The 27581-nt window shown below is 51.9% G+C and overlaps 1 protein-coding gene across 4 annotated transcripts in view; it reads right to left on the reverse strand.

Annotated features, from left to right (window-relative positions):
- The window catches only part of KANSL1 (KAT8 regulatory NSL complex subunit 1), a 77570-nt gene that overhangs the window by 4481 nt on the left and 45508 nt on the right, over positions 1 to 27581 (reverse strand). For 2 of the 4 annotated variants that reach the window (XM_066204830.1, XM_066204829.1), the window contains exons 3-11: positions 16885 to 17026; positions 13890 to 13994; positions 10329 to 10444; positions 8789 to 8978; positions 6033 to 6198; positions 2895 to 3077; positions 2406 to 2564; positions 1946 to 2097; positions 451 to 569 (exon numbers count right to left, since the gene is read on the reverse strand). In XM_066204830.1, the coding sequence (XP_066060927.1) occupies positions 451 to 569; positions 1946 to 2097; positions 2406 to 2564; positions 2895 to 3077; positions 6033 to 6198; positions 8789 to 8978; positions 10329 to 10444; positions 13890 to 13994; positions 16885 to 17026 (1332 nt within the window). The remainder of the gene's footprint in view (positions 1 to 450; positions 570 to 1945; positions 2098 to 2405; positions 2565 to 2894; positions 3078 to 6032; positions 6199 to 8788; positions 8979 to 10328; positions 10445 to 13889; positions 13995 to 16884; positions 17027 to 27581) is intronic. The other 2 variants (XM_066204831.1, XM_066204832.1) reach the window with 2 other exon arrangements.

The following is a 27581-nucleotide window of genomic DNA, read 5'->3' on the forward strand; positions in this document are numbered from 1 at the left end:
GCAACACACTTAGGCTCCGTTGGGAGTACCAGACCTCCTCGGTGGTCTGGCAGCACAGCTGAAGCTTCCCAAGGGCAGAGGAAGCAGAGCAGAGGCTGCAGCATTTCCTGCTCTTCCTCCCACAGGTTCCCTGCTGCCCCGCTCTGAAATGGGCCAGGGAAGAGCACAGACAACCAGGAGGAGGACAGAGGGAAGTTGGGAAGGGACAGAACTGCAAGGTTATCCCAGCCCAGGCAGCTGGGACCTCTGGCTTAGTAACAAGACAAGGAGACAGCCAGGAGAGAGTTTAAACTGAGCAGACACCGAGCTTTGATGGCCAAGGGACCCTGGGAGAAAACACTCCCTAACTTAGCCAGTCTCCAGCCACGGTGTGATCCGTTTTCCAACCTTGCCCTCATTCCCAAGGAAGAAGCAAAGCACTTTGCTTTCCCTCTGGGGCTGGGGCAGTACCTGGGGGTGAGGATCTCCTTGTACTGCAGCTTCTCCACGCGGGTGGTGGCAGCCACGGACATGGGGATGACGATGTTGTTTATGTCAAAGGAGCTCTCGCCCCTCCTCCTCCTCGGCTGCTGCAACACAAGAACCACGTGAGAAAGGGATGTGGGGTCTGGCATGTGGGAAAGTCATTGATGGAAAGAGGACAAAACGGCCTTGTCTGACCTACGGACACTTCAGAGCCAACATCAATTTGCATCAGGCTACAGTTCCCCAACTACTTGCTGCAAGTCCTCCTCCCAACCCAAAATCTGCTGCCCCAGTAGCAAGGAAAGCCGAATCCCGAGGTGCGGCTGCCCAGAGTGGGGATTCATCTTTTGGTTGGGGAGCACACACAGACCCGCAGCCGCCTGGGACGCCTGAACACAGGAGCTCCACCCCTGAGCCCAGAGTGTGGAGCCCAGGGCCTGGAATCCTCTTGCTGCGGGAGGGAAACCTCTTCATCTTGCATTTCTGAATGGGCTTGTGAAAGCACAGGCAAAGCAGCAAGAGAAAAACCAGGGCGGGTGTCAGAGCTGCTGAGATGGGCTGTCCTCTCCTCCAAAATGACAGGCACACTCAAGCTGAACCACCACTGGGCTCTACTGACATTGTGATGTCACAGCTGGTGATGGAACAACTGAACTCTGCAGTGAAGGAGCCCAGTGGGGACACAGACCCTCACAACAACCAGCTGGAGCAGGGGGTTCAGGGAGTCCTGCTCCACTGACCCTGGGTCACATCCAGCTCAGGCTGTGGCCCAAACTACCACATGGGGTGGCCAGACAGAAGCCAAATTCTTCACTGGGACACCTGTGAGCTCAGCAGAATTCACTGAAGGGCTTCTGCTGACGTGGGCCTGGGAGGATGATGGTGTCTGGTGGAGGAGCTGTGCCATCACCCTGTCCTGGGGCAGTGGGAGGGAGTTTCTGTTCCGCTCACGCGCACAGCTCACAAAGGTCCCACATCCTGCCATCCTCAAGCACTGCGGCAGTCTGAGCGTGTCTCAGAAGAAGGTCTGAGTTCAGTTCTGCTGGAGACTGTGTACGGGTGAAGATCTCCACCACCACTGCAGTGCCCCGGCCCTGTGACCCCAAGCCCATTCACAGCCCAGTGACACCGAGGCCACGAGGGGAGCTGTCCCAGTGGCAGCGGCACTCAGCTCTTCTCCTGGCAGCCCCACACTGCTTCAGAACCCAAAATCTGGGTGTGGACCAAAGCCAAGGGACTGCTGGGAATGGGAACATTCACCAGCAGTCGCTCAGCTGACGGTGAACCCGGAACTGCAGCTGCCTGGCTCTGCACAGCCAACATATCCAACAGCCACCCAGCAACCCCGGCAGCGGCCGAACCAACGGGTCCAGCGTGGCAAGAGCAACACCGAGCACTGCCCGGCCCAACGCCGTTCAACAGCTGAGGCCCCACCACGGAGCAGAGCCCAGAGCCCCTGCGCGAGGCGGCAGATACTCACAGCGGCGCTGGAGGTGCCCTGGGAAGCGGAGCTGGCGGGAGCAGAGCCCTCGGAGGAGGTGGAGAGCTGCCGAGCTATGGGGCTGTGAGGGGTGGGGGTCACAGCTGCTGACAGGTAGCTCGGGCCGCCGACGTCCGTGTGATGCTTCAACACTGCACAGGGAGAGGGGGAGAAAATGGACAACAACATTAGCAGAAATACCCGACCCACCCAAGGGGGTGGTGGTGGACAGGGAAGGACCACGTGCACCAGGAAGGGCCGGTGCTGAGGAGCACTGTGCAGGAGACAGAAGCACCTTCCGAGGGGGCTGCCCTGGGGAAGAAGCAGTTTAGAGCACACGAGGCATTGCTGCGGTGGCGACTCGGCCCAAAGCAGTGCGTGCCCCCTTCTGTGGGGCAGAGAGGCTGGGGATGCAGCAAAGCCCAAGCTCCCCCCGAGACACCTGCCCCTGGGGGCCTACCTTCACTCCTCTCAGATGAGCAGTCTCGCAATCGCTTTTTGTCAAAGGCAGGAGGTTGGGCAGAGCGCTCTGGCGCTCTCTCGGCCTTGGACACGGCCGAAAAATCGTCTAAAGGCGGCCTGTGTGCCTTGTCTGCTTGGGCTTTTTGATGGGAGCGCTCTGAGGAGGGGAACAGAGAAAGAGCTATGAAATGCCTGTTTTCACCTCTCTTTCTGCTGGCACAGGAGGCTCGGGGAGAGTTTTCCAGCTGCACCAATTGCCCACACCATGGGGGTGCTGGGGAGATGCGCTCAGACCTGCGGCACTGCTGTGGGCACGGCTGACACCGAGCACGAGAAGGTCCCTACAAACCTGAGCTGCACCTGCACACACCTCACCTGCAGCCCTACCATAGCCCTGCCTCACCCCGGGAGCGGGACTTGAAGGGTACCATCCTCCTCCTCCTCCTCGTCCTCCTCTCTGAGCAGCCCAGGCAGGGGCAGCACTTACTGGCCGCGGTGAAGAAGGAGTTGACCAGCTTGTGGCGGTCCTTGCGCGCGGGGTCAGCCAGGCTGGGGGGCACGGGGGCTCTGTGCTTCAGCGACAGCTTCTTGGGAGGTTTAGTCTTCTCGTAGGGCTTGTTCTGCCACTGGGATTTCAGCATGCTCTGGAAGTGCAGGCTCGTCGGCACATCTGCAGGGGGACACGGAACGCGCAATCCAAATTAAACGCGCGACAAAGGGCTGGGGTTCCATCGCCCTGTCCCAGGGCCCCCAGTAAGAACAGCCCTTGATGGACAGGCACAGACTGTCAGACCCAGCCTTCCATACACTCTCCTCACACTCAGGAGGGATCTGCAACAGGTCCCAACATTTCTAATCTGCAGGTCTTTGTGAAAAGGAAAATCCTACAGCATTCACAGCCCAAGCGTATCCCGGCAGGAGAACGAAGTTTTTTTTGTCAGAAAACTCCTGCGTCTTCACCTCTGAAGGTCTCTCATGTGATGCTACCTCAGATCTGACTTCCAAGAATCTGAGGTATCTCAGCACCAAATCTGGGCTGGAAGAGAGAAATTCGGCCTAAATCCTCAATTTCCAGTCAAGCCAGAAGCCAACCAGGTATAGCAGCATGTTAATCCGCCTGATGTGGCACCTCAACCATGAGAAGTTGCATGTGACCACACCTGAGAGGCCCCAAGGGCAGGAGGAACCCCTGGCTGATAGCTGAACCCCTGTCCAGTATCTCCCTCCCGATTTCAGGGACTGGGAAGTCCCAGCAGATCCAGGCAGGCAAACAGGATGGAGCTGGCAGGGCATGGGCTGGAGCTGGTGGGGACTTGGCTCCTTGGAAAACGCCAGGACAGCTTCATTCCAAGTACCTTGACGGTTAAAGCTCTCACCCAAGCCCTCGCTGAGGAAGGGCAGCCCCAGGGTGATGGCAGTTCTTTGGCCATCACTGCTGGCACGTGGGGACGTGTCCCGAAAAACTGAGAGGGGCCAGGCCAGTCCTTCAGGGACGCTGCCAGCCATTGGAATGGTCAGACTGGGGGAAAAAACGGCCTCTGCTCCCTGCTCACGTTTTGCTTTCTCCTCCCAATTCACATCCCACACCATCTGCGGAAGGAGGGGACAGGTTGAAGGGAGGGGAGAACGCCAAGACCAAACGTCGTCAGCGGAAAGCGAGTTCTCAGCTGGTTTGGCAGTGCCCTGCTGGCAGCAGGGACAGCATCCCTCCTCCCCCTGCTCCTCGGGAAGCAGTGCAGGGCTCCCAGGGACCGGCAGATGGCAACCACAGTGAGCCCAGCGCTCATCCTCCCGCCAAGGTTATTACATCATCCAAAATTTCCCAGCGAGAAATCAAACCAACCAGAAAAAAAAAACAAAACCCAACAAAAAACCCTCACACCACCCTGGAAGGAAGGGGACAAAAGGGAACACAAAGCACAGGGGTTAAAGGTGTCTCTGGCTGTGTCCTGCCTGACAGGGGAATATGTGAATAAACGATCTTTTCCTCCTGCAGTGCCTGGCAGTTTTGCCCTTGGCAAACGGCTCCGGAGATCCCGGCTGGCACCCGAGAGCTCAAAGTGAAAGTCAGCACATGCTCACAGCTCCAGCCCAGCTCCATCCACCAGGAATGCTCCCTGAGCCCCTGCACACCCACCCACTGCCAGCACCTGGATTAGGGCTCACAGGACAGCGCCCAGTGCACACCGACAGCACCAGGCACAGTGATTTCCCCACCTGAACCCATTATTACCTGGCTTTTCTTTGGGATAGCAATCAGCCCCATCCCAAAAATCAACCCTAGCAAACTGCATTAAGCGTTAGCGAATAAAGAAAGTGCACCAGTAGGGGAAAATGGGTATTTCTGCACAGGTGTTTTCAGCTTTACACCAATTAGTTTTAAATGCAAGGTTTTTTCTCTCATGCAGCCAGAACACATCTTCCACCCTGTGAGCTGGCTGCAGGGAGCCCTGAAAATGGGAAGAATATGGGATAATTTGCCTGGTGCCTCTGCTGCAATAGCACCCAACAGGTTGTCTCCCCACTTCCCAGGATATTTGATTTAGCACTACAGAGGTCCACAAGTGAAAATCAGAAAATAAATTCCTGCTTCAGGAGTTCATTAAGTTCCTTGAACACTCCTGATCAGAGCTGTGTCTTTGGGAGGAATCTACCTAAAAATAGCAGCAATTTACTATTTTAGTCTGGTTTAAATATGGTGCTAACGAAAGAGGCCACATTAATTGCTCCCAGACACTCCCTGCATTTCCCACTGTCGCATGAAGTTTGTGAAAAGCTGGAATTTAAACCCAAGCACACACGTTAGCCCAGTGACCTATCCCAGACCACCCCCTTGGGAAGTCAGGGCACACACCTTCCTCCCAGCACGAGGATCCCAGAATGGCTTGGCCAGGGACACCTCCCAACGTCCCAGCTTGCTCCAAGCCCCATCCAGCCTGGCCTTGGACACTTCCAAGGATGGGGCAGCCACAATTTCACACCTCAAGCAGCCACGAACTCCCACCAAGGGAAGGAACCACTGATCCATGCCCTGCCCAACTCTCCTGATAAAAGCACCAGTTGAAGAAGACTCTGGAAACGACTCTTCCCTTGGGAAAAGTCCCTACACATGAAATCTGTGAACAGCCCACGGTCAGGGCTGGTTAATTATTCCTCTCAATGATGATTAACCCCGAAGCTGTACCACAGGAAATTGAGTGTCCTAAGGAACATCCCTTCTTGCTGTGCCTACTGAACCATGGAAGATCATTTTCAATTCCTCACGAGGTCAAAAGGATTTCCTGTGACAAACCAATCCACAAATCATTTTACACAGATGGACAAATCAGGGGAGCAAACACTTCTCAAGCGGTTTAGAGCCCCAAAGACCCCAGAGCCAGGTGCCAGGAAGGACTCCCAGGCACTGCCTGGCCTCCCCACCGTGAGTGAGGCTCCAGCTCGAGCTTCCCACAGCACAGCAGAGCCCGGGTGCAGCATTGTCCCAGACCCTCCCGCTCCAGTCTCAAAAACACCTGCAGATGAACAGGTCTGGCTGCACCCACGCAGATCTGCACCCCCCTGGAAGCCCAGGGCACCTCCAAGCCCCCCGAGTGACCCCCCAGGAGCCAGCAGGACCCGTGCTCACCATCTGGGAAGGAGAGGACAGGATGGATGCAGGAGTCCAGCTGGGAGAGGCGCTCCAGCAGAGGGGCATCGTACTGGATGTCCGGCGTGGAGGGGCTGCGGGTGCCACACAGGGCACACGAGGGGTTCACGTCGCAGCTGCAGCGCGCCAGGCTGCCGCGGTGGGCCTGTGGGGACAGGGGACACGTCACACCCTGCCTGGGACAGCTCATGGGGAGCACCCAAAAACCAGCTTCATCTTCTTAATATTCCTTCTACAGTTCTAGACAGAAATTCACACTGCGTATGTACATAAAGTATCTAACATCAAACCTGTATTTGATAAATTCTACACATCCCATATATTCTCTTCGTATGTTCAACATATTCTATTACGTTTTATTACCAATAAAAATATAATAAATTCATTTTATTTCTATGTCATTTATTATACTGAATAGCTGTTATGTGACATTTATAAATATTGTTATGAAATTGTACTTATTATGCATAATATATCTGTACGGTATATTCAATATTAATTATATATATTACAAATAATTATAATGTGTGTGTATATATATATATGCCCACATACACAGCCCCCTTTTTTCCTCCACCTTGTACAGAACCTGTTAATTTAGTCTGGCCTCACGAGAGGATGCTTTCACTTTGCATAAACACAACTGAAAACTACAACTTACCAGCACAGACAGTTTAACAGCTGCTAAATTTGACTAAAAGTGTTTAATTTTATCTAGGTTGAAACCTCATTTATAAAAGCCATGAGGCAGCACAATTCTGCTGTCAGAGAAGGGGGAAAGAAGCCATTTTTAGTTCCAGTGGGTCAGAGCCATCATTATATGCCAGGAGCTGACGCTTGCAGGGACATTACAGAGTGACAAAGGTGGTTCTCAACCTTGTTCCTTAATCCAGGACAGAGTCTCAATTCACAGATTTATAGACTTGATACAGACTTCATTTGGGTGAAACCACTGCAGACACACAACTGGGTATAAATCCCACGCAGAGAAAACAACCCCTGATTCCCCACCAAAATGGAAGGATGGATCAAACTGGATCCTGCAGAAGCCAGAATTATTCAAATCATTTCCAGGAATGACCTGAAGGATGGGAGAGAATATCCACAGCAAATAATACTACACTGGGAAGGGCTGCTTGAAGGGAAGATCTGGAAACCCACTCCTGGTTACAAGTTAAGAGAAATTATCTGAAATAAATCAACTATAATTCACCGAGGGCAAATGCCAGAAGCAAACACAGTGCCCAGACAAGAGGAGGAAGGGGTAACTGAGCAGTTGCACTGGTACCTCTGGAAGTTCTGCCCAGAGGATGTGGAGGTTGTGATGGATCCAAAAATGCGCATGAATCAGCAGGGCTGTACCACTGCTGGGAATTAAATAATTAATAAAAAATAATGAAGATTAAGCCCACAGGGCTTTCTAACCAGGATGGCTGTGCAAGGAGAGAGGCAATCCTGCCACCCTGCCAACGTGTGAGCTGGAGGGCTGCCCCCACCTTTGGGCACAAGTTCCCACAGACGTGTGCACCAAATTGCGAGGAAAACAACAAAAACTTTACAAGGTCCAAAACTCCACAATGCACGTGCAGAGCTCCATCCACAGCCGCTTTGTGCTGGGCGGGAGAGTGGAGGCAGCTGGACATGGAATTTCTGGAGCACGACTTGGCCATGACTCAGCTGTCTCTGGAACGACTGGAGGAGTACTCAGAAATCCCCTGCTCTCTCTCTGGCACTTCCATCCCTGAACTGCTCTTCTGAGCCATCTCTGAGTACCAAACGTACTTGATGACAACAACAAAGATCTAACACAGAATTTACAGCCAATTCTTCAAGCACTGAGCGCACAAGGCAGCACCCACCACGAGAAAGTTCATCAACTTCCAAATCACTGAAGATCTCGCAAGTAGTCACTGCAGAGCTCTCCCAGAAATACCCCAGATAAAGCTGCAGATAAGTGATCAGTTAAAGCTGACTCAGCTGAGCAAGAATCTGTTTTGCTCAGAAAAATGCTGCTTTTGGAGCTTCTCTTTAAAACATCCGCAGAGTGAAAACCCCCCAACCCTTGTGGGAAAGTCAGACTTGAAACATTTTGTCTCAAAGGTAAGCGGATTTTTGCCATTATGGTTCTGCATGCACAAATAAAGATCCTTATTTCCTCCATTTCTCACTATTTTCCCTCCAACTGACAGTTTATGGTATTCCTAAGAGAAAATAAAAATAATTAAACGTGGCCCTTCCTCATACAGGCAATAAACTCTATTTCCATTGAACGAATTCTGCATAAGGGAGAGGAGCATAAAAAATAATAATAAAGAAAACAAAACAGGAAGAGACAGAGCACTCATCCCACGTACGCCTGGGCAAGCAGCTGTGGTTCTCCCCTGAGCAGCAGCAGCAGCAAGTTCCCAGGGCTTTGCTAATTCCTGTGTCAGAGTTCAGGTTTCCTGGTACTTGACTTCTCAGGGCTTCTTTCTCCTGCTCAGACTGTGCCACACTGACCTACCTGGCCTTGAGTTCACCTCAGGCTGGCTGGCTTAAGAAAACTCATGAGTTCAGCATCTTCCCTCCCCAGTGACAGCTAAGAAAAACCTCCCAACCTGCTCCAACCTTCTCCTCCATTTCTCCTTTGTTTTCCCAACAGCCCTCAAAGCCCCGCTGTCCCGCTCTTCCTTCCTGCTGGTTTTTCTTTTTCCCACCTTCGCAAGGGAAGCAAGAGCAGAAGACGGCCAACTGACCTTTTTGGAGAGGGGCATGATGGTGCTGGGTCGGACGAGGCGCCGCTTCTTGCAGCTGAGGACGGGGCGGGTGCGCGCGGCCACGCACGTCCCGTCCGCGGGGGCCAGCGACAGGCGCTGCCTCTTGTGCAGGAGCTCCTCGGCGTCCTGGCCATCTCCCTGAGCGTGTTCTGCCAGGCCAGGCTGCAGACTGCCCCAGGAGAAGAAAACCCCAGTTATTCATGCAGCTCTACCGGCAGGTTCACGGTTCACGCCCGAGCAAACACTCCGAGCTGAGTTTAAAGCTCTGCAGTTCGTGGCACAACAGGTTTTATTAAACCAACTCCATTTTTTGCTTTTACTTCAGTCACCTTCTGCTCTCGCACGACTGAACCTTTGACAAAATACCTTTGGAAGCTCTGAACAAAAAAAACAGCACTGAAAGCCACGGCGCAAGAGCCACTCTAGACCTGAACAGCTTTAACCCTAGAATTCAGCTTCCTCCAGAATGAGAGTTTGGGGAATCTTAGGACAAGAGGTTTTCATGAGTCTAAATGCCAGAGAACATATAATTTTATAGAAAAAATATTTAACCCTGATGTAACTTGGTTCTGATGAATATCTGAGATCTCTACCCGTGCCAGCTCTCAGCAGTGACCCCAGAAAGGTGCAGCGTTAACATCAACCTCTCTTAGGCACAAAGGATGCAGCAGCCCTGGCATCAATACCCTGTGCCCTGAGCAGATCCCAGCACAGCAGCGCCTCATCTACGAACCTTTTCATGTCTATTCTACAAGCGTTTCATTTCTAAAAATGCAAAACATTAAAGCCCTGTGGTCTAAGGCTGTGCAGTTCAAAGGCTACAGGGATACAAAGGGCTCTGTTACAGCCCGCAGTGTTCCAGCTGCAGCCATGGGCTCCTTGATCTGCTCGCACTACATCGGTGCAGGATCCCTCCCTCCCTCCTTCCCTCTTCCCCTCTCCTTTTCCCTGCCTCCTCAAGGCACTGAGCAAGTGCAACATTTTTCAAGGGTTTTCAAGTGGTTCAACCCTGTAGCATCGGGGAATGTCTTTCACTTGTGTTCATTTACCCACTTCAAGACTTTCTCAACAAAAGCGGCCTGGAGAAGTAAAGAATTTAGGAAGTTTTACTCCCCAGAACAATGGGATTCTTCCACAACTCCAATGAAGTGGGTCAGTGGTTACAGATAATTCTGCAAGCAGGGCATTAGTACCTTTGAATCACACAATTTGCAGATGTATTAAAACTACTCATAAAGAAACAAGTTTTGCCCATGCTCAGTGCACAGCTGCCTGCAGGGCTTGCTCATGTAAACACAGCTCAGTTTAATTCCATTTTCAGCAAAACAATGCAGCAGAAAACCTCAAGCAAGCAATCTCCTCCAAAATGTTTCCAGGCACGATCTACTACTGTACTTTTTGCAAAAAGACACCATCTACACCATCACCAAGCCAGCTACAACCCAGTTACAGCCTGGTTTCCAGTGGGACATTGCCAAGATCCTAAAGGCAAACTCTTGCAGAATATCCAAGAGCTTACGTGTTGATAACTCCATTGACGGGTCTCGGTGCTCCACAGGGCTTGGCGGGATGGGATTCAGGAGTATTTGCAGCAGAAATACCCAAGTTTTCTAGGGGCTGGGATCCAGACACACTCTGAGGAAGGGTGAGAAAAATATCAATTAATAAAAGCTTCTTAAATAGCCATAATTTTTATTCCTGGGTTCTAGCTGAGGATTCTGGGCTGTAGCCATGGATTTCCAGACAGGACTTCAAAGCAGGGCTCAGGATCACTGTATGAACAGGAGACCAGGGACATGAGGAGATCTCAGGGAGCAGCAAGAGGATGGATGCACGGCAGCTCTTTCATTCCAAGATCCAAAGGACTTTAATTCCCCTCAGGCAACCAGGAGCATGAAAGTCTGAGAGCTTTAAGGAGATTTTAGCATTTTGTCTCCATGGTGCAAACAAGTTCATCACCACCCGTAAACCTCTGCAGTCTGTCCTGCAGCTTGGTTTGTGTTCTGAGCCATGTGGTTGAAAGCTCCTGCCTAAGCACTTTGGGGGAAAACAGGGAGGGAGGGAGAGGGGAACTGACTTGCAAAACTGAATTTGCATTTTAACTTACTACCTGTGCAAACACAGTCCAAACAGGGTTTCAGGGAGTGCTTTAAGTGAGGGTGAGCCCAGGCTGTGGGGTTTGGATGGGAGCAGGGCGGGTCTGTAACGCTGAAAGTGCTGGATAAACACAAATCTGGAAACACCTTTTTGGCAGAGGAAAGTGTGTAAAAATGGAGTTAAAAACACTGCGCTCCCCAGTCCCTTCTGCCTGAGGTATGAAACAAACGCCCTGGCCCTGCAGGGAGCAGCAGGATTGTCACCAAGCCTCCAAGGACACACTGGCTTTGTACCTCCCAGCAGTGACAGTCCCGCTCCCCACCTTGGTGCAGCCCACCAGTGTGTCCAGACCTCTGGCACTCATCACCTTCAGCCCCACCCGTGCAGCCCCTGCTTTTGTGTCAGACACGCTCCTCCCTGGGGTTAAACTTCATTTCTTCCTTCGTGCAGCACTCCCCACACTCCCTGCCCTGTCTCTCGCCGGGGTTCCCCCTCTGAGCACACACAGTGGTGATGTGGTTCAAGTCCCAAGAAAAAAGGCAAAAGCAGAGGACTGACAGCACACAGATGGTCAGCCAAGCCCCCTGCTTGGCCCTGACTCCATCCCAAACCCATCTGGACTGTGGTAATTAAATCTTCCCTGCAAACACCCCCCAACTCAATACACAACAAAGCCAGGCCGTGGCAGCGCTGGATTAACGGTTTCCAGAAGAGCAGAGGCCTGAGTCACCCAGGGAAGGGCCATTTCTAACAACCCAGACAACTTCTGCCTGGGCCTGTTTGGGGAACTCTGCAGGGGTTTTACACTTCTGCTGAAAGAGACGTTTCTCCTATGGGGGAGCAAAGACAGGATGAGACCAGCTCTGCCACCCCAGGAGACAGAGGAGCAAGATCAGCTCACACCTGAGACATCAGGCAAAGCCAGCAGCCCAGGCAGGTGAAGTCACGCAGGAGCCGAACGCTTTCCCTCTGCTTTCCAGAGGCTCGGCAGGGCTGAGGCTGCAGTGACACCCGCCAGAGGCACCCTGGAGCAGCAGGGCGGGTCCTCATGACTCACAAGCTCTTTTGAAATCTTTTATTTTCTTCTCCAGAAAGGGTCGTAAAGGAGGAACTTCTTCTCCAAGGGCTCGCTCAGTCCTGGTGGCTCAAGACAGGAACAGAGGGATTCAGCTGCCTCCTGTGCAGGAGCTGCAAAGCCTCGATCCAACGTGTGCTTATCAGGAGCAGCCCAGGCTCCCTTTATCACGCTGAGATGGGTGTACCCGACACACGAGCAGAGCCAACACCTCCTGCCCTCTCACAGCAGCTCCTGGTGCACCTCCCAAGGCCCTGCTGTCCTCCAGGGCTGGCTGGGCAGCCAGGCTGGGATCCAGAGCAGCACCCATCACACCAGGATCACACCCCTGCTCCTGACTGAGCTCTTCTACATGTTTTGGGTCTGGAAGTCGAGATCCTTAGGACCCCTGGGACTCTTGGAGGGTGTCAAAGCTTCAATTGTGCCACCTCCTCTGTTGCACATCGGGGCAGCAAAGCAGCTGTATGTGCACAGGCAGTCATGAGCCAACACCAGGAATGTCCCCTGTATTCCCAAAAAGCCCTAACAAAAGCAGGCAGGTTCAGACCTTCACCTATTACTAGATATTGTCCCCCTAATTAAATATTTCAAGCGCAGCCCCTCACTAGACAAGCAACCGAAGGAACTAAAATCAACAGCCAAGTTATGTCTTCAGGGCTTCATGTTATTTCCATCTTCAGGCAAAAATATTTATTCACCTACTGAGCTCCCATTTCCCAGAAGATATTCCCAGGCCTTATTTGCAAAGCCCTTCCCTCCACCGTGATAGGATTAGCTCCTCCTGGGGATTATCAGCCCCATCCCACGTTTGAGGCCGATGCCCAAGGACACGGATCTGGGAGGCAGAGACAGGAGGAGATCCAAGGCAGCTGGGATGAGACAGGACGGATTCCTCCCCGTGCTCCACGTGGCACACGCGTCTGACTCGCCCGGTTTGGGGGAAAGGCCTGGAGGGTGCCAAGGATAAGCCCCTCTCCAGGAAAGGCCCAAGATCCCTTTCCAGCAAAAGCCCCCACGCAGCACCAGAACGTCTCTGGGTAATCTCTGGCTCGGAGCAGATCAAGGCTCTGACTCAACACCCCGCCCTAACGAGCAGCCCTAATTAAGCACAAACCCGGGGCTGGGTGCCCAGGGGTGACACTTCCAGCAGTGCCACAGAGAAGCTGGGGGTGTGGAGTGATGTGCGAGTCCCTCTGCAAGGGGAATAAACTCCCTTTTCAGGAGCAGGCCAAGAAGGCACACAGGGCTGCAGGAGTGGCCACAGGAAGTGCCAAGCAGAACCTGCAGAACTTTCAGGGAGTACCCTTTTCCTCCTACTCCGCCACAACTTCCAAAGCCTCCAGTTTAATACACGGATGCATCCCCCAGGATCCAAAGCAATCCCAGGCAGGCTGAGCAGAACGACCAAGCCCTTAGTCTATGCCCTACATTTCTGCATTAAATAATAAATACCTGGCACTCTGCATAGTTTCCAGTGCATCTCACTGCAATCATTAGTGCCCTTTCCAAGGGGGAATGCTCAGGCAGATATTAAATAGCCACATCTTTAGCAGCCTTTGCTAATCATGCTGCTCTCAGTTTGAGGTACTTTTTTGCTGGAGGGAAAGGATTAGTTAGGATTTTAAAGCTTCACAAAATGCTAATGCATATTACAAAGGTGCCCCCAGGAACTCTGTTCTAAGAGGTGTTTAAATCCTTTTGTTTATTACCCCAAAATAACGCGGGAGGGGGTGAGCTACAGACCAAGATCAGTGATTCCCACCTGGAGTCACGGGAGGAGCTGCTCCTCGAGGCCGCTCCCGTGGTTTGAGCATCCCTCTGCCCCAGAGCTGAAGGGACGACCCCTCCCTCCCCACACCTGGTGCAGGTGAAGCAGCCGGACCGCTCAGCCCCACTGCTGGCACTTACCAGGCGGTCGGCCCCGGGCTCCAGCTTAACCTCAGCTCGAACAGGACGGGATGAATCATCTACTGCAGGCTCAGGGGGCGAAGCTTCACCAAGAACTATCAGCCCCTGCAAGGGAGGGAACAGGAATTCACTGCAGATCCTTTGGTGTCCACAGGGAAGCATCGCTCCCCAAACCCCGATGCCCACCACGGCTTCCAGACGTGCCAAACCCCGTCCCCCGCTGCTGCCTGGCTTCTCCTGACATCTCAGCTGGACTCAGAGAGGGAGGGGCAGTGGCCAGAGCCAGCTCACAGGCCTCTGAAGCCGTGCCTGTCCCTTGCCACCCCTGCCCAGGAGCAGCTCCAGGGACACACGTGCCGGCCAAGCCACAGGGAGCGTCCTGCTGGAGCACAGAGCAGCAAGGCACTGCCCTCATCCTAAGTGGAACGTGCCAGCACAGCCAAGCAAACAACTCCGAGTGGGTGACAAAATCTACAGACTTGTTACTGTGAGCAGACTCCCCCTCCCACCCCCTCCAAAGAAGTGGTATTTACAAAAATTCAATGAGGAAAGAAAGACACTGCTATAAACTTAACGGGACAAAGCACAGTGGCTGGGCACTGTTTTATCAGGTTTAACAGATGCTGTCCTGTTTCTGTTTAACTGAAGCCTAATCTAAAGGCAGGACTGCTTTGCTCTCAGAACAACACAAAGTGAAATAAAATCATTGTAATTATGCATATTCTGAGCTGTATCACAACAAAGCAGGGCAAGGGATTAGGGAGCTGGTGGAACCTACAGGTCATGAGCACGGCCCAGGATAAAGACAAGCCCCAGTGAGCTGCATCTGCTCAGACAAGGAACTGTGAAGGGGCTGCTCTGATCAAGAACAGGCAGATCAGTCACCTGAAAGCATTTCTGGAGGCTGCACAGTGTGTCACAGCAAAGTGAGCGGGAGGGGAACCTGGGCACGTTATCTGGAGAGAGGACAGAGCCGCAAGGCTTCCCCCAACAGCCTGCTATTTTTAAGTGCCTGCAAACAGGGTATTTTACAACCAGCTCTGAGCACACGCTCCCTGATTTGGTGTTTTCCTCCACATCTCACCAGGCTCCCACTGAGCTGATCCCAACGTGCTGAGAGCACAACTCCTGCTGAGACACCCAGGCAGCAGCTCACCCTCCAAACACAGCGTTATTTTTGACTGCCTCGTCCTCCCCTGGCTTTGATCAGACACAGCAATGTGTCTTTCTTGAAGGGTACACTAGGATGGAAACTCTTAACATGTAAAGGTAATTAACCTAAAAAAGAATGAAATCAAATTTCTTTGAACTTTAGAACTTGTAGAACTCTGAATTCCTGCAGCAGCAACATTTTAACCTCCTTATGGCCAAATAAGCTGGAGGTAAGTTATATTGGTAGAAAAAACAAGGTGTTCCCAAATTCTTTCACTGTTTTCCTTGCACAATTTGAAGCCAAATCCGTTCCAACAAGGTTGTGTGTTACTGACACACGGGGTTGTTTCTCTGGTCTCCTATTCTTGTTTCAAGCCCTTTCAAGATGCTCTCTAGTTTTTCACTGGTGCCAAGAGAATCTGTTTTACAACCATCCCAGAGCTCAGTGACACCAAGGCAACGACAGCTGGGTGCAAGAATAATTCCCAGCAAGCCCTATAAGAGGTGGGGTATGTAATATTCGTGGTTCTGGTTTCTCCTTCTTCTTCAGGTAGCCACTACCCAAAACACTCCAGCTGGGAATGCCCCCGCACCTTAAGCAACATGTTTCATCTTTAATTCACGTACAGGGTTATCACAACTGAGTTTTGGTTTGAACAAATCAAAGAGGATGATCCCGTTGGCCAGAACCTCTCAGACCCTGAGGCTGCAGCCTTAGATAAAAACACAGGGGATGTTTGTAACCATTATCAGGCCATTTCACGAGCCTGTCAAGTTGTCATAACTTAGTGAAAGCCCTGAACCTTCCACATCATTACAGGAGTTCTCTCATTTCTCGCATTACTTAACTTTTAGCAAAGAGATGTTCAGCTATTTTGTATTTTGCACTTAAAACCATGCTGCACCATCAGCTTTAAGAGAGAAAATGATTCTTTCTGCAGAATCATTCATTTGCCCACTTCCCAGAAGCCTTTTGCCCTAATCCCAGTAATGGATTCTGCTCACAAGCCCTGCTCTTCCACCTACTCGTTCAGAGCCCTCACTCACTCAATTAAGGCTGTTTTTCTGCACAGCTGCATCCAAGCCCAGTCTCCCTCCTCTGCCTTCTACCCCCTGGAAGCCTCTCCCCACCACCCCCAGAGCAGCACACATCTTGGGAAAGGCGTTTGCCAGACCGAATTCCTGAGGATCTCTCTGTTGATGCAATACCAGGAGCCTTCTTGCCACAAACTCCAGACATTCCTTCCTCCAAGGCCTGACATTTAGATGTGCATGCCTGAACAAGCCTCCATAACAGTCCCTTCCTCATCCTTTCTCTGCTCTCCCCCATTCTCCCACCATCTGAGAGCAACGCTAAAAAAACATTCCTTGCACAGAGAAAGGTCAGCACCAAAAAATGGTATTTTTTTTATGGAACAGACTCAATTTTAAGCCTGTTCAGATAGCATCTGAACTAACTTCCTCCATAGGCCACTCCCTTTTCCACTTAATCTCAGTTGTTCTTATCCCCATCTTCAGCTACTCCCAGAAGGAAAGAATGGGAAGGTTTTAAAAAAATATCAAAGGAAAAGAGAAAGGCTTGATGATGGGGAACAGCATCACACATGCAACAAAGACTGACTCCAAAGCAAGGTACTGCTCCCCTCCCGTTATCACATTGAACCAGGGACAGGAATTACACCAGCCCGTGCCAAATTGCATTACCATTAGTCACAGCGTCGCAATCTGCTCCGGGAGAGAGGCAGGGGGAGAGCACCGGACTCCACACGGGCACCCTGGGTGTCAGAGGGAGCCCAGGGAGGCCAAGCAGAAGCAGGGGTGCCCACAGGCAGCGGCTGCTCACCTTGTTGGCCCTGATCTGTTTGTAGATGTCGGTCTGCTGCCGGATGCGGTACTCCAGGTCCGAGACGTGCGCCTGCAGCCAGTTCCAGCGGCTGACGATGGCAGCACGGTCTGCTGCCCACCTCCACTCTGCCCTGCGCCTCCTGCAACGACACACAGCAACCTTCTCAGTGGGATTGTCATTACACAGGCCACAAAACCCAGGGGGAACTCTCAGACGGGTCAACAGCTCCCTCCTGGACGGCGGGACTGATTCCATCCGAGCACTGCTCATAATTACCAAGGAATTACAGACGTGCTGCAAGGGCTGTGTCTCTGCAGAGCAATATCCAACATCTTCTGGTACCCAGTGACTGAACCCTTCAAAAAAAGTCCCTGTCATCAGTCCCCAAATCCACCTGAAGAGCAGCCCACACCGTGTGGCCACAATGAAACCTCAGTGACAAGTTTCACAAGCACCACTGCTGGGGTTGTAAAGTTGGAGAGGACCAACAGGACCAACCCCACACAAGCTGCCCCCCTGCAATGACGTCCTGCAAAGGACAGTGCAGGCAACAGCAAAGACTTCTGCATCTGATGGACGGACCAAGCAAATAAAGAAGCCGGGAAATAACATCAACTGCCATCAAAACACCCTCAATCCCCACTGCTGCACTCCAGGGCAGAAAGGAACACAAAGATGATAAGGAATGGATAAATCCTCCGCTCCATTCTCCACGTTAAAAGCCACAATACCATGAAAATACACCCTAAGCACCCTGATTCCTGTTGATAAATACTAAGGCTGCCCAGAAAGGAAGAAAACCCCGACATGGTGTGGAAACAAAGCATCAGCAGAAAGTGCTGACAAATCCGTCTTGCTGCACAAAGCCTTTGCCACATCTGGATGCTCAGCAATTAATAAATTAATCACAAAATAATTCCCTTTGCCCATTTCCCCTTCCTTCTGTGCAGCAGTTTTGAACCAGCCAGAGCACGTGGGGCAGGGGAGCCACAGCAATGTCCAGATGTTTCCTCCAAAATCAAACCAGAAAGTCTTCTGCTGAGATGAACCCATTTCAGAGCTGAAACCAGCCACCACAGCAGAAGCAGCACGTGGTAAATGAGGTTCTGTACTGAGGCAGCCCCAGCTGCAGAGATGGAAGGAGCAGAAACCATCAAGTTCTTCAAAAAACCTGCACCTCCTGGGCCTCTGCCCTGATTTAGGCATAACTGCTACCAAATGCACTCGCCTAAAAATGACATAAATACAGAAAAGTCCCAGGGTTATTACAAGTTTCAAACCAACAGATAGAAATACCCTGAAAAGGAGGAGCTGGTTGCTTCACACTGCAAGTGAAAGCCATGCACCCAGAACAAGACACGTTCTCCATATCCCTGCTGCACCTCTGGCTGCCCAGGGGTGTCCCTGCACAGCCAGGGTAGAGGAGGCCACGTCTCCCCAAAACGGGCAGTGGCATCTGCTGCCTTCTGCCCTCCCTGCCTTCCCCAAGACCTTTTCCAAAACACCTTCAGGGGTCCGAGTCCTTCCCTCTGGAATATCTCCCTGTGTAGAGCCACATTTCAGCAGTATGCTTCTTGGGGATCCACAGAGCCCTGGGAATTGTTTTCAGAAGCAGGTTTTTAGAATCAAACGTTGGTGAGAGTACATCCCAAGTGCCAATTCCCTAATTTGCCTCTCCCAACGTTACAAAGCACCTCCGCCTGCTGGAACACTGCCCTGTGCTCTTAAACACAGCCTATTCTTTTGCTCAGATTACACAGAATTTGAGATTAAGTATGAAAAAAAACCAGTTTTAAATCCATTTAGTTTCTTAAGCGACATGGCAGCACAAGCAGCAGCAGACCTGCTCCTCACCTTAAAATCAGGACACATCCTACCCCAGAAAAACCCGCTGGATTTGAACCAAAAATAACCCAAGAAAGCGAAACACAGTAATGTACACTTCATCCTCTGACACCCTGCGGCAGCAGGGGAGGAGGGGAGGAGCAGGATGATGGCTCAGCCGCACTTTCCAAAACAGCACCAGCCTAGTGCGCGTCTATATTTAGAACTGAGCCTTCCCCAGTCGGGTCCCACCCTTCCCTGTGAGGTGCTGGCAGCAACATCACGGGACGGATGTTCCCCCCACGGGGATCAGCTCTGGGATAAGGACCTTCCTCAGCTTTAGTGCCTCTGTAAGCATTTTGTGAAAATGATTCTTTTCTCGTCTAGCACCGGAAAGGGGCAACCACGCACAACACGGAGTGTGATGTCCTGCAGTGACCACGGGGGATCTGACACCTCCACCGGCTCTGGAGGAGAGGAAAACCCTCTCCTTCCCTTCTAAACCTGAGGAGAGTCTGCAGGAAGATGGAGAGGGACTTTTCACAAGGGCATGGAGTGACAGGACAAGGGGGGATGGCTTCAAACTCATAGAGGGAAGGGTTAAATTGGATATTGGATAGAAATCCTTCCCCGAGAGGGTGGCCAGGCCCTGGCACAGGGATCACTTAGTTCCAACCCCTGCCATGGCAGGGACACGTCCCACTGTCCCAGGCTGCTCCCAGCCCTGTCCCACCTGGCCTGGGACACTGCCAGGGATCCAGGGGCAGCCCCGGCTGCTCTGGGCACCTGTGCCAGGGCCTGCCCGCCCTGCCAGGGAGGAATTTCTTCCCAATATCCCATCCCAGTCCCAGCTCCAAGGCCCCCAGTCAGCCCATCCACCCACCAGTCCATGCTGCTTTCTGCTGAGTCCCTGCGGCTGAATTCCAACCAGGCAGACAGACAGCCCCAACAAACCGAGGGAAGCAGAGATTAGCAGACTTATTTTTCACCAGGAGACTGCCCCAGTAAAGGCCCAGCTGCAAAGTGAGCAGAGCAGACCCACCAGCTGCCGCTAAACCACCCTGGTAAGGACACGGAGCAGCAGAGGAAAACGGAGCTAGAACTGATCTCAGCCTGGAAAGTTACAGGCCGAAGGGGAGCTTCATTACCAGAACCACTTCTAGGAATCAGCAGAATGAATGACAAACAGCCACGGGCGTCTGCAGGGAGAGTGCTTCTGCCACTCCAAGCACTTGAGCAAACCCAAACCATCCTGATGTTAAACGAGGAGTAACAGGTCACGCTGGATGAAGCAGCCGACGCCAGAAGAGAGAGAAACACAACCCAGAATCAGGGAAACTCTGCGGCAGCCCCGGGAGGGATTCGCTGGGAACCAGAGGACGCCTCTGGCAGCGACACAGGAGGCGGCACAGCCCAGGGCAGCCTCGGACACTCACGGGCCGGTGCCACAACGTCAGGCAATGAGCTGCAGCTTTCCAGGCGCTTTCCATATGGCTGCCCTCCTCCACTCTGCGCTGGCGTGTTCCCAGGGGCTTTGCTGTCCCCTGGAATGCAGTCACCTTCCAAAGCAGAGGCCAGGCTGCATTTACTCCCATTTACTCTCCTCCTTCCTACACAGCTTCGGACAGAAGAAATCACCTAAGAGCGGTGCAAAGCTCTGGGGTTTGAGACTTTCCCCCCCGGGACACACAGCTCAGCCTCCCTCACCTTCCAGAGGCAAACTGGGAAGGTCTCGGCCCCTTCCAGAGAGGAGCCCCACCGCGGCACTAGGGCAGAGCCCAGGAGGCACAGGGTGGGACCTTTCTTCAAAAAGACAACCAATTCTGCTGCTATTTTCCACTTTGCTCCTGTCCCCTTATATTCTCCACATTCATTCCTCAGCTCACCAAGCTTTCATATTATTATTATTATTATTATTATTACTATTGGATTAATGCAAATCCAGGTCAGTGTGTAGAGCAAGAGTTAAAGCTCTGCCAAACCCACTCTGAGGATGACTCTGAGGGAGGAAGAGAAAACCCCACAGGGCTGGAGAACAATCTCATTAGCTGACGGTAACGTTTCTGCCTGCGAAGAAGCCAAAGTGAACAGTTTGTTCAGCTGAACAGCCGCCCCCAGCCCTGGACACAACCATCAGCTTTGAAGGGCTCTTCCACTCCCAGCATGTGCTCGGCACTCTGCTCAATCTCCTTCCAGCCTCCCCTTGGCTCATTCGTTCCCACATTCACACAAACCCAGGACCTCCACGGGCTGGGAGTAGAGACTCATTTCCACTGAAAATAAGCCCCAACTGCTCAGGGCAAACTTGGGAGCACAGATCCTAAGGCATGAGCAGGGCTAAGCCAAGCTCCTGCCCCAAGACACAAGCACCCAATTTCTCAGCAGTGAACTGAACGCAGCATTTCACTTCCCTCCTGTTTCCAGCCCAGAGAACACGGCTGGCTGTGATCCCCAGCGCAGCACCTGCAGGACTGGGACACCAGTCCCGGCTCCCCAGGCCACGCCGCAGCAATGCAGCTCAAGCCCTGCAGCAGAGCAGCTCCAGAGCACTGGCCAAGGTGGCCTCAGAGGCCTTTTCCACCTGAAAGGAAGGCGGGATCCTGTGGAGGTGAAACTGCACAGCCCCAGGTGCGGCAGGAGGCCGGTGACCAGCGTCCCCTGCCTTGAGCGCCTCGGGGTGTGGATCCCCGACACTGAGTCACCCGCCCGTGCCCATCCGCAGCCCTGTGCAAACACAGGAGCCTCCAGAGGAACAGGCAGCAGCTCCCACCAAAGCCTGGCAAGGGCAGAACGGTGTCTCACAAGTACTTCTGCGCTATTTCAAATCCAAGCGCCCCAGACCTTTACAGCACGACATTTATGCGCTGCCCCAAGCATTTATTCAGCTGACAGTCTGAAAAACAGCCCTTCCCAGCTCTAGCTGCACTTGAGCCCTCAGCAGCCACAACTGTTCTGTGACAACAGCCAAAAATTCGGATTTTATTCTTCCAGCTATGCCAGTGCAAGTTCTTTGGGCCGTGTCTGAACCCTGCTCAGCACCCACGGACCAAGGTGGGAGAGCAAGGTGTGGGACAGGAGATGGGATCAGAAAAGCGTGGTCACCACACGCTGCCTGTTACACCAGGAAAACCAACTGTCCAGAGGCACAGCAGAGCAGTCAGCTGAAAAATCCCGTGTTTGGGAGAATTTCTTGGGCCCATTCTTCAGCGCAGTTCTCCACAGGCCCATGAGGCAGCCAGAGCAGAGCAGCCTGAACTGCCCACGGGCAGGTTCTGCCTCATCACCACCACTCCAGAAATTAAGGCGTTTCCTTCATCCCCTGCAGCTAAATCCAGGAACGAGAAGGTGACATCACACCAGGCACCGAAGTTTGCTCCAGCTGTGCTCAGTTCATTGGGAATTTTTCCCGTAAAGCTCCAGTTAGGATGTCAAACTCAACAAACTATGAACCAAGAATGCCCACTTTCCCCTCAAAATGCCTAAAATACAATTGCTCCAGCTGACAACAAACATCTTCGAGGAGCATATCCTCCTTTTTGCTGAGTAAGGTCCTTTATCAATATTATAATTTTGTTTACAGCAGCTTCCCAGTAGGTCTGGGTAGCACAGGAGAATCATTGCCTTTCTTAGACTCGGATTTTCACCAGGAGTTAAAATTCTTCTACAAGGAAGCACAAAGTGGCAGAAGCACAAAGCCGTTGGAAATCGTACTCTTCATTTTTTTCTCCTCTCCACATTCAAGGTAGGATCTCACCAAGAGATTTATAACTTTCTTCTGGCAAACTCAAGAGCTGAAGGCCAGTGACTCCTGTTCCCTAAGAGGATACAGTAAGTGATGACAGAGGTTTGACATCGTCACTAACGCACCACGAGCACCGCCAGCAACAACCACAAGCCATCATCTTGAGTATTGCAACTCCATCCTAAAGCTCTGCCTGCTGCCAGAGCAAAGCACCAGAAGAGCACCTCACACTTGGCAGCATGGGATAATGTGACTTTCCGGATTGCTGGAAAACAAGCTTCCCTGAAAATAATGCAGTTAAAACATCAAAGAAGAGAAGGACGGGGGTGTTCAGCGTTCTAAGTTCTTCGAACAAAACTGAGAGCACAAGAGAGAGGAGACGACTGCAGCACAGAGCAGACTGTTGGAGAAGTTATTACGCTTGTTCCCCAGCACAGCCCTTCGTACGTGTGCAAATAGAGGAGTTCGGTGTCCAAGTGGGGGGAGCCTCTGCAGCCCGTTAGTGCCACAGGCCCCGGGGGAACAAGAACAGAGACTATGCAAATCAGGACCCATTGTTAAAAGGGAAAATTTATTTCACATTCCTGAGCAGCAGTGTTCCTGGAGCATAACAATTGGAGAGGCCCTTCTGCTGAGTATGGCACATTTTTATGCTCCACAGTAAATCAATATTCCGTAATACAGAAATTATTGCCAGGGTGAGGACGGCAGCCCCGAGCTCTGGTGAGCAGCACTGACACAACACCGTGTCAGAACAGGACTTATCTGGGACACGTTTCCATCGTTCAGGAGAGTTAGCGAAGGCAGAATTTATGGAATGCTTCTCCAGGATGTTAAAACCTTCCAGCTCATAACGTAAGGCTAATGGCACCAACACAAGCATTTCCTGATTGTGCTGCTCCCGGCTGGATCTAAACAAACGCCACTACCGTGTCCCGAAGCCTCCCCACTCGGGCAGCACCAGGAAAATGACCTCGCAATGAGATATCCAAGAAAAAAGTGGAGATAATCTCAAAGCAAAGAACTCTTCCTTGCAAGAGGGGAATTGACTGTTCCTCCAGGATTTACCAAACTTCCCAACAACAGAGCTCACCACACACTGACACAGGATGCAGGAACTTGTTTTCAACTCAGCCACCTCTGATCGCTGTCACTCCAGGATGGAAGTGAGCAGGGCAACAAATAAAACCTGCTTTCATTTTCCTCTTGGTTTATCTCGCAGGAGATGGAGTCTCCCTCCTCACCCCCACCCAGTAAACACTGAGAGAGAGGAGTGAGCAGCACTGGATACTCCCATCTTTCCAGGGATGAAAAAGCAGCTTCAGTCTCTTCACTTCTCATTATGCAGCCGTTAAGACCTGAGGTCAAAGGGTGTTTTGTCATGGCTCATGGGGACCAGGGGGGCTTTTGTTTAACTCCGCAGGTTCTGCAGCCCAAGATCAAAATGAAACTTCAGGATAAGTGATTACACTGAAACAGGCTCAGCTCAGGCCTGGGAAATTTCTGCACTGCTAGGATGACCTCACCCTCCTTATCTGCTCTTTCATGTCCTGAGAGGAAGAGGAGAGGGCTCTGCAAACACGTCTCCAAATGCAGAATTCTGACACGAAGTTTGTGTTCCTGAACACAGCCCTGAGATCACAAAATTACACTCTGCTCTGTACCTGGAACACAAAAGCTCTAAACCCTCCTCGCAAAATCTCCTATAAAGTTGTTTGTTGTTGTTTTTTTTTCAGTTTTCCTCACAGTGCATTAGAGCAAGGAGGATTTTAAGCTCACACAAAGGCATCAGTTGGGAGGTCCAGAGAGTTTTTGACTGCCCATCTCTGGAAATGTTCAAAGCCCAGGGCTTGGAGCAACCTGCTCCAGGGAGAGCTGTCCCTGCCCACGGCAGAGGGGTGAGACTGGATAAGCTTTAAGGTTCCTTTCAACCCAAACCATTCTATGATTCTCAAAACACATCTGTTTGAACCATCTAATGACAGCAGGACAAACCAGGCAGCAGCCAGGGAAGATCCCCACAGAAGCAGAAGTTCTCAGCAGTGCCAAACACGGCTGAAATGGGCTGGGCTTGGAGCAAGGGAGAACTAACACTGGATTTCAGGGGGCACTGAAGCAGCACAGAGGCATCAGTGCAGACCTGCATCGCTGGCATGAACTCACCAAGGTGCCGTTCCAAGGCTCGCTGCCGCCCAGGGGAGCAGCAATCTGGTTCCCAGCCTCCAGGAGAGCACTGGGAGCCAGTTCCATGAGTGCAATCCCAGCTCGGGCCCACTCACTCAGCGGCTTGCCCTCATTTCCAAGCCTTCAACTCCAGCAGCTTCAGAGTTGTAGGAAAAACGAAATTCCCTTTTCTTTTCCGGCTTGAAGCACAGCGAGGTCATTCGTCCCTGTTCAAAGCAACAGGAACACCACGTCTTTTAGGGAAAGAGAACACCCACTGGATGCAGATACTCTCTGTGGTGCTGGGCTCAGCTCCTCTGCAGCCCCTCTCAGCACAAGTCCCTCCTCAGGCCTCTCCCAACACAGCTCCCAGCAAAGATCACCTCTTTAATCTAAATCAGAGCGAGAATAAAGCTGCACATCAATATTAAATCTGAGGGTCATTCAGTCAGGGGAAGGGGCAGCCGTGCTATTTCTGGCATCAGCCCAAGGAAAGTTTCCTCTCTCAACCCAAAGAGCTCTTCCAGTTAACACAGAAATAACACATTTCTGGCCTCCAAGTCCTTTATCTAAGAAATGGGATAAAATAATCCTGGCTGAAGGACTGCTGTATAGTGCACAGAAGCGTGGAAAAAGTCCAGAGAGAAAGGGGAAGGGAGAGGGAGAACAGGAGACTGATGTGAGTCACACCATGCTCGGTTTTGCCTGGAGCCAGAGAAACACGGTGGAAAGGGGCATGGAACATCAGGAAGGCACAGGCAGGGACAAGGGCAGCTGCTTCCAGACACGCAGCACCAGAGGCAGCACACCTGAAGGCATAAATTATGGAGTTAGCAATTGTGTCCCACAGCAAAGACCCAGAAAGGTTTCATGGCACTGCATCAAAGCTGAGACGGACACCCCTGGGGATGAGGGGCCAGCTGCTGGTTTGGGGGTGGGTAAACTAGGGGCACAGGAGCTTTAGGCAGAGCTGTCCTGGGAGTGGCTGGAACCAGCCAAAATTAGGCTGTGAAAATCCAGTTGTATTTCCATGAGAAGAAAGGCACAATCCGCATTGTTGGGCCATGTGAAACCCCTTTTATCAGCAACGCTCTGGCACACAAAGGACTGAAGAAACACTGGATTCAAACATCAAATGGGAGACACAAAAGATGATCTCTGCTTTCCAAGAAAAGGCTGAGCTCTGACCAGGTTGAAGAATATTCCAGAAGAGCAACTCTGGCCACTAATGAAGGGTTTTCAGGGAGCTTCCCATCTCATCTGCATTCAGCCACCAACACATCGTGTCACTTCCCTCTGCTCCTCATCACAGCTTTGGCACCAAAGGATGTCTGTCAACACCCGTGAATTTCTCGGGCATTCCTGGCTCCTTTATCAAGTTTTCCATCATTTAATGAATCTCATTTAACGAATCTGCAAATCTCTCTGCACGGTCCCACAGAGCACAGTTTAAGAGCCACTATTTCAGCCTGTACTATCTTCAGAACGCGTTTGCCAGAAACAATTTGAAAGCCCAGCAATTTCTGGGCAGGAGAAAGGAGGAGTGCTTCACCCTACACACGGCAGAGGCGGCACACGCTGGAGCTGAACAACCACCACTGGATGACCTACCAAGAACTGATGGAGGGAAAGAGGAGCCAACGCTCCACCTGGCAACTCATCTGAGTCCTGGGGGTCACATCCTCCTGTCGGCCCTGGCAGAGACAAGGGCTCCTGGGACAAGGACCAAACCCTCTGGGCACAAGTGGCTCCTGCCAGAGCTCCACCTGTGCCCTGCTCCAGCCCCTTGCTGCCAAACCACCCTTCAACACTGTGAAACAAGGGCCTCCCCCAAACAGTTTTAGCCACAGGAGGCTCTGCTCCTCGCTGCGGGCTGACAAAGGCCTTAATGTTTAAACTTACAGATACCCTATTTACTCCGCTGAAAAGGAGCAGGCAGTAATTCAAACCCGGGAGCACGCAAGCGTTGGAGGGGGAAGGACGCGGGGTCTGGACGAGTGCGCAGAGCTGAGGTGGCTGATGCTCACAGACGGAAGGCTGGGGTTCGGATGCGAACCATCCAAAGGGCAGATTGTGTCTGAGACCCTGAGTGAGCCAGCGCCACGTCCCCAAGGACTCCCTGCAGGAAAAGCTCCCACAGCGACCTTGGACGATGAACTCTGCAGAGTCCAAATGCATAAAGTCACACGTGTGGAGATGCATTTCTCCTACAGAGCCCACAGGGGAGATCACAGGAACTATCACTGAGAGCAGGGTTAAGGGGTTAACTCCAGGTAGGCTCCAAAGAGGAAATCCACATCTGACCAGGGAGAAAAGTGAGGAACAACAAAAAGGAAGAAAAGCAAGAAGCTGACAGCAGAGCCCATGTCTGGATACCCGTGGTGGGAATCTAATACTTATTTACTACATCACAAAGGAAGACCTTCCCTTAGGGAACGGGACACTGCCACTGTGGAATCCCGACTGAGCAGTGGGGAGAAGAATACAGTCTTATGGTTTCAAAGGCCCAAAGCTGGGCCTCCAGTCCCAATGTGCTAATTCCGTGCTCCATCACAGATTTGCCGTTTGATCCTGGCCATGGTACTTGACATCTTCTTCTCATCTATTAATGGCCAGAGGAGCTCTGGCTCACGGTCAAGAGGCTCTGTTATCTGTGGGGTATTTATTGTCCCAGGCACAAGATCACTTTAGAGAGGAATGGCTAGAGCATCACAGAAGACATTCCACTGTAACCATCAATTTACTGCCTTCTCTCTTTTAATTAATTAAACACTTGCCAAAAAGGCTCCCTCTGATCAGGCCCACACTCCCTCCCAAGCACAGGGGAGGTGGGTGAAGAAAAGCAGAACAAAGGGAGGGTTCTCACCTTGTGCCATCTCTGATCCTATAGCTGCCCTCCCCCGGCCCCGCCAGGATCTTCTGAAGCAAAATACGTGTCACAGATACACGCACAAATTTAGGATGA

The sequence above is a fragment of the Chamaea fasciata genome, unplaced genomic scaffold (genome assembly GCF_029207755.1).
Source record: "Chamaea fasciata isolate MVZ Bird 193981 ecotype frontalis unplaced genomic scaffold, bChaFas1.0.hap1 SCAF_27, whole genome shotgun sequence".
NCBI classification, from domain to species: Eukaryota; Metazoa; Chordata; class Aves; order Passeriformes; family Sylviidae; genus Chamaea; species Chamaea fasciata.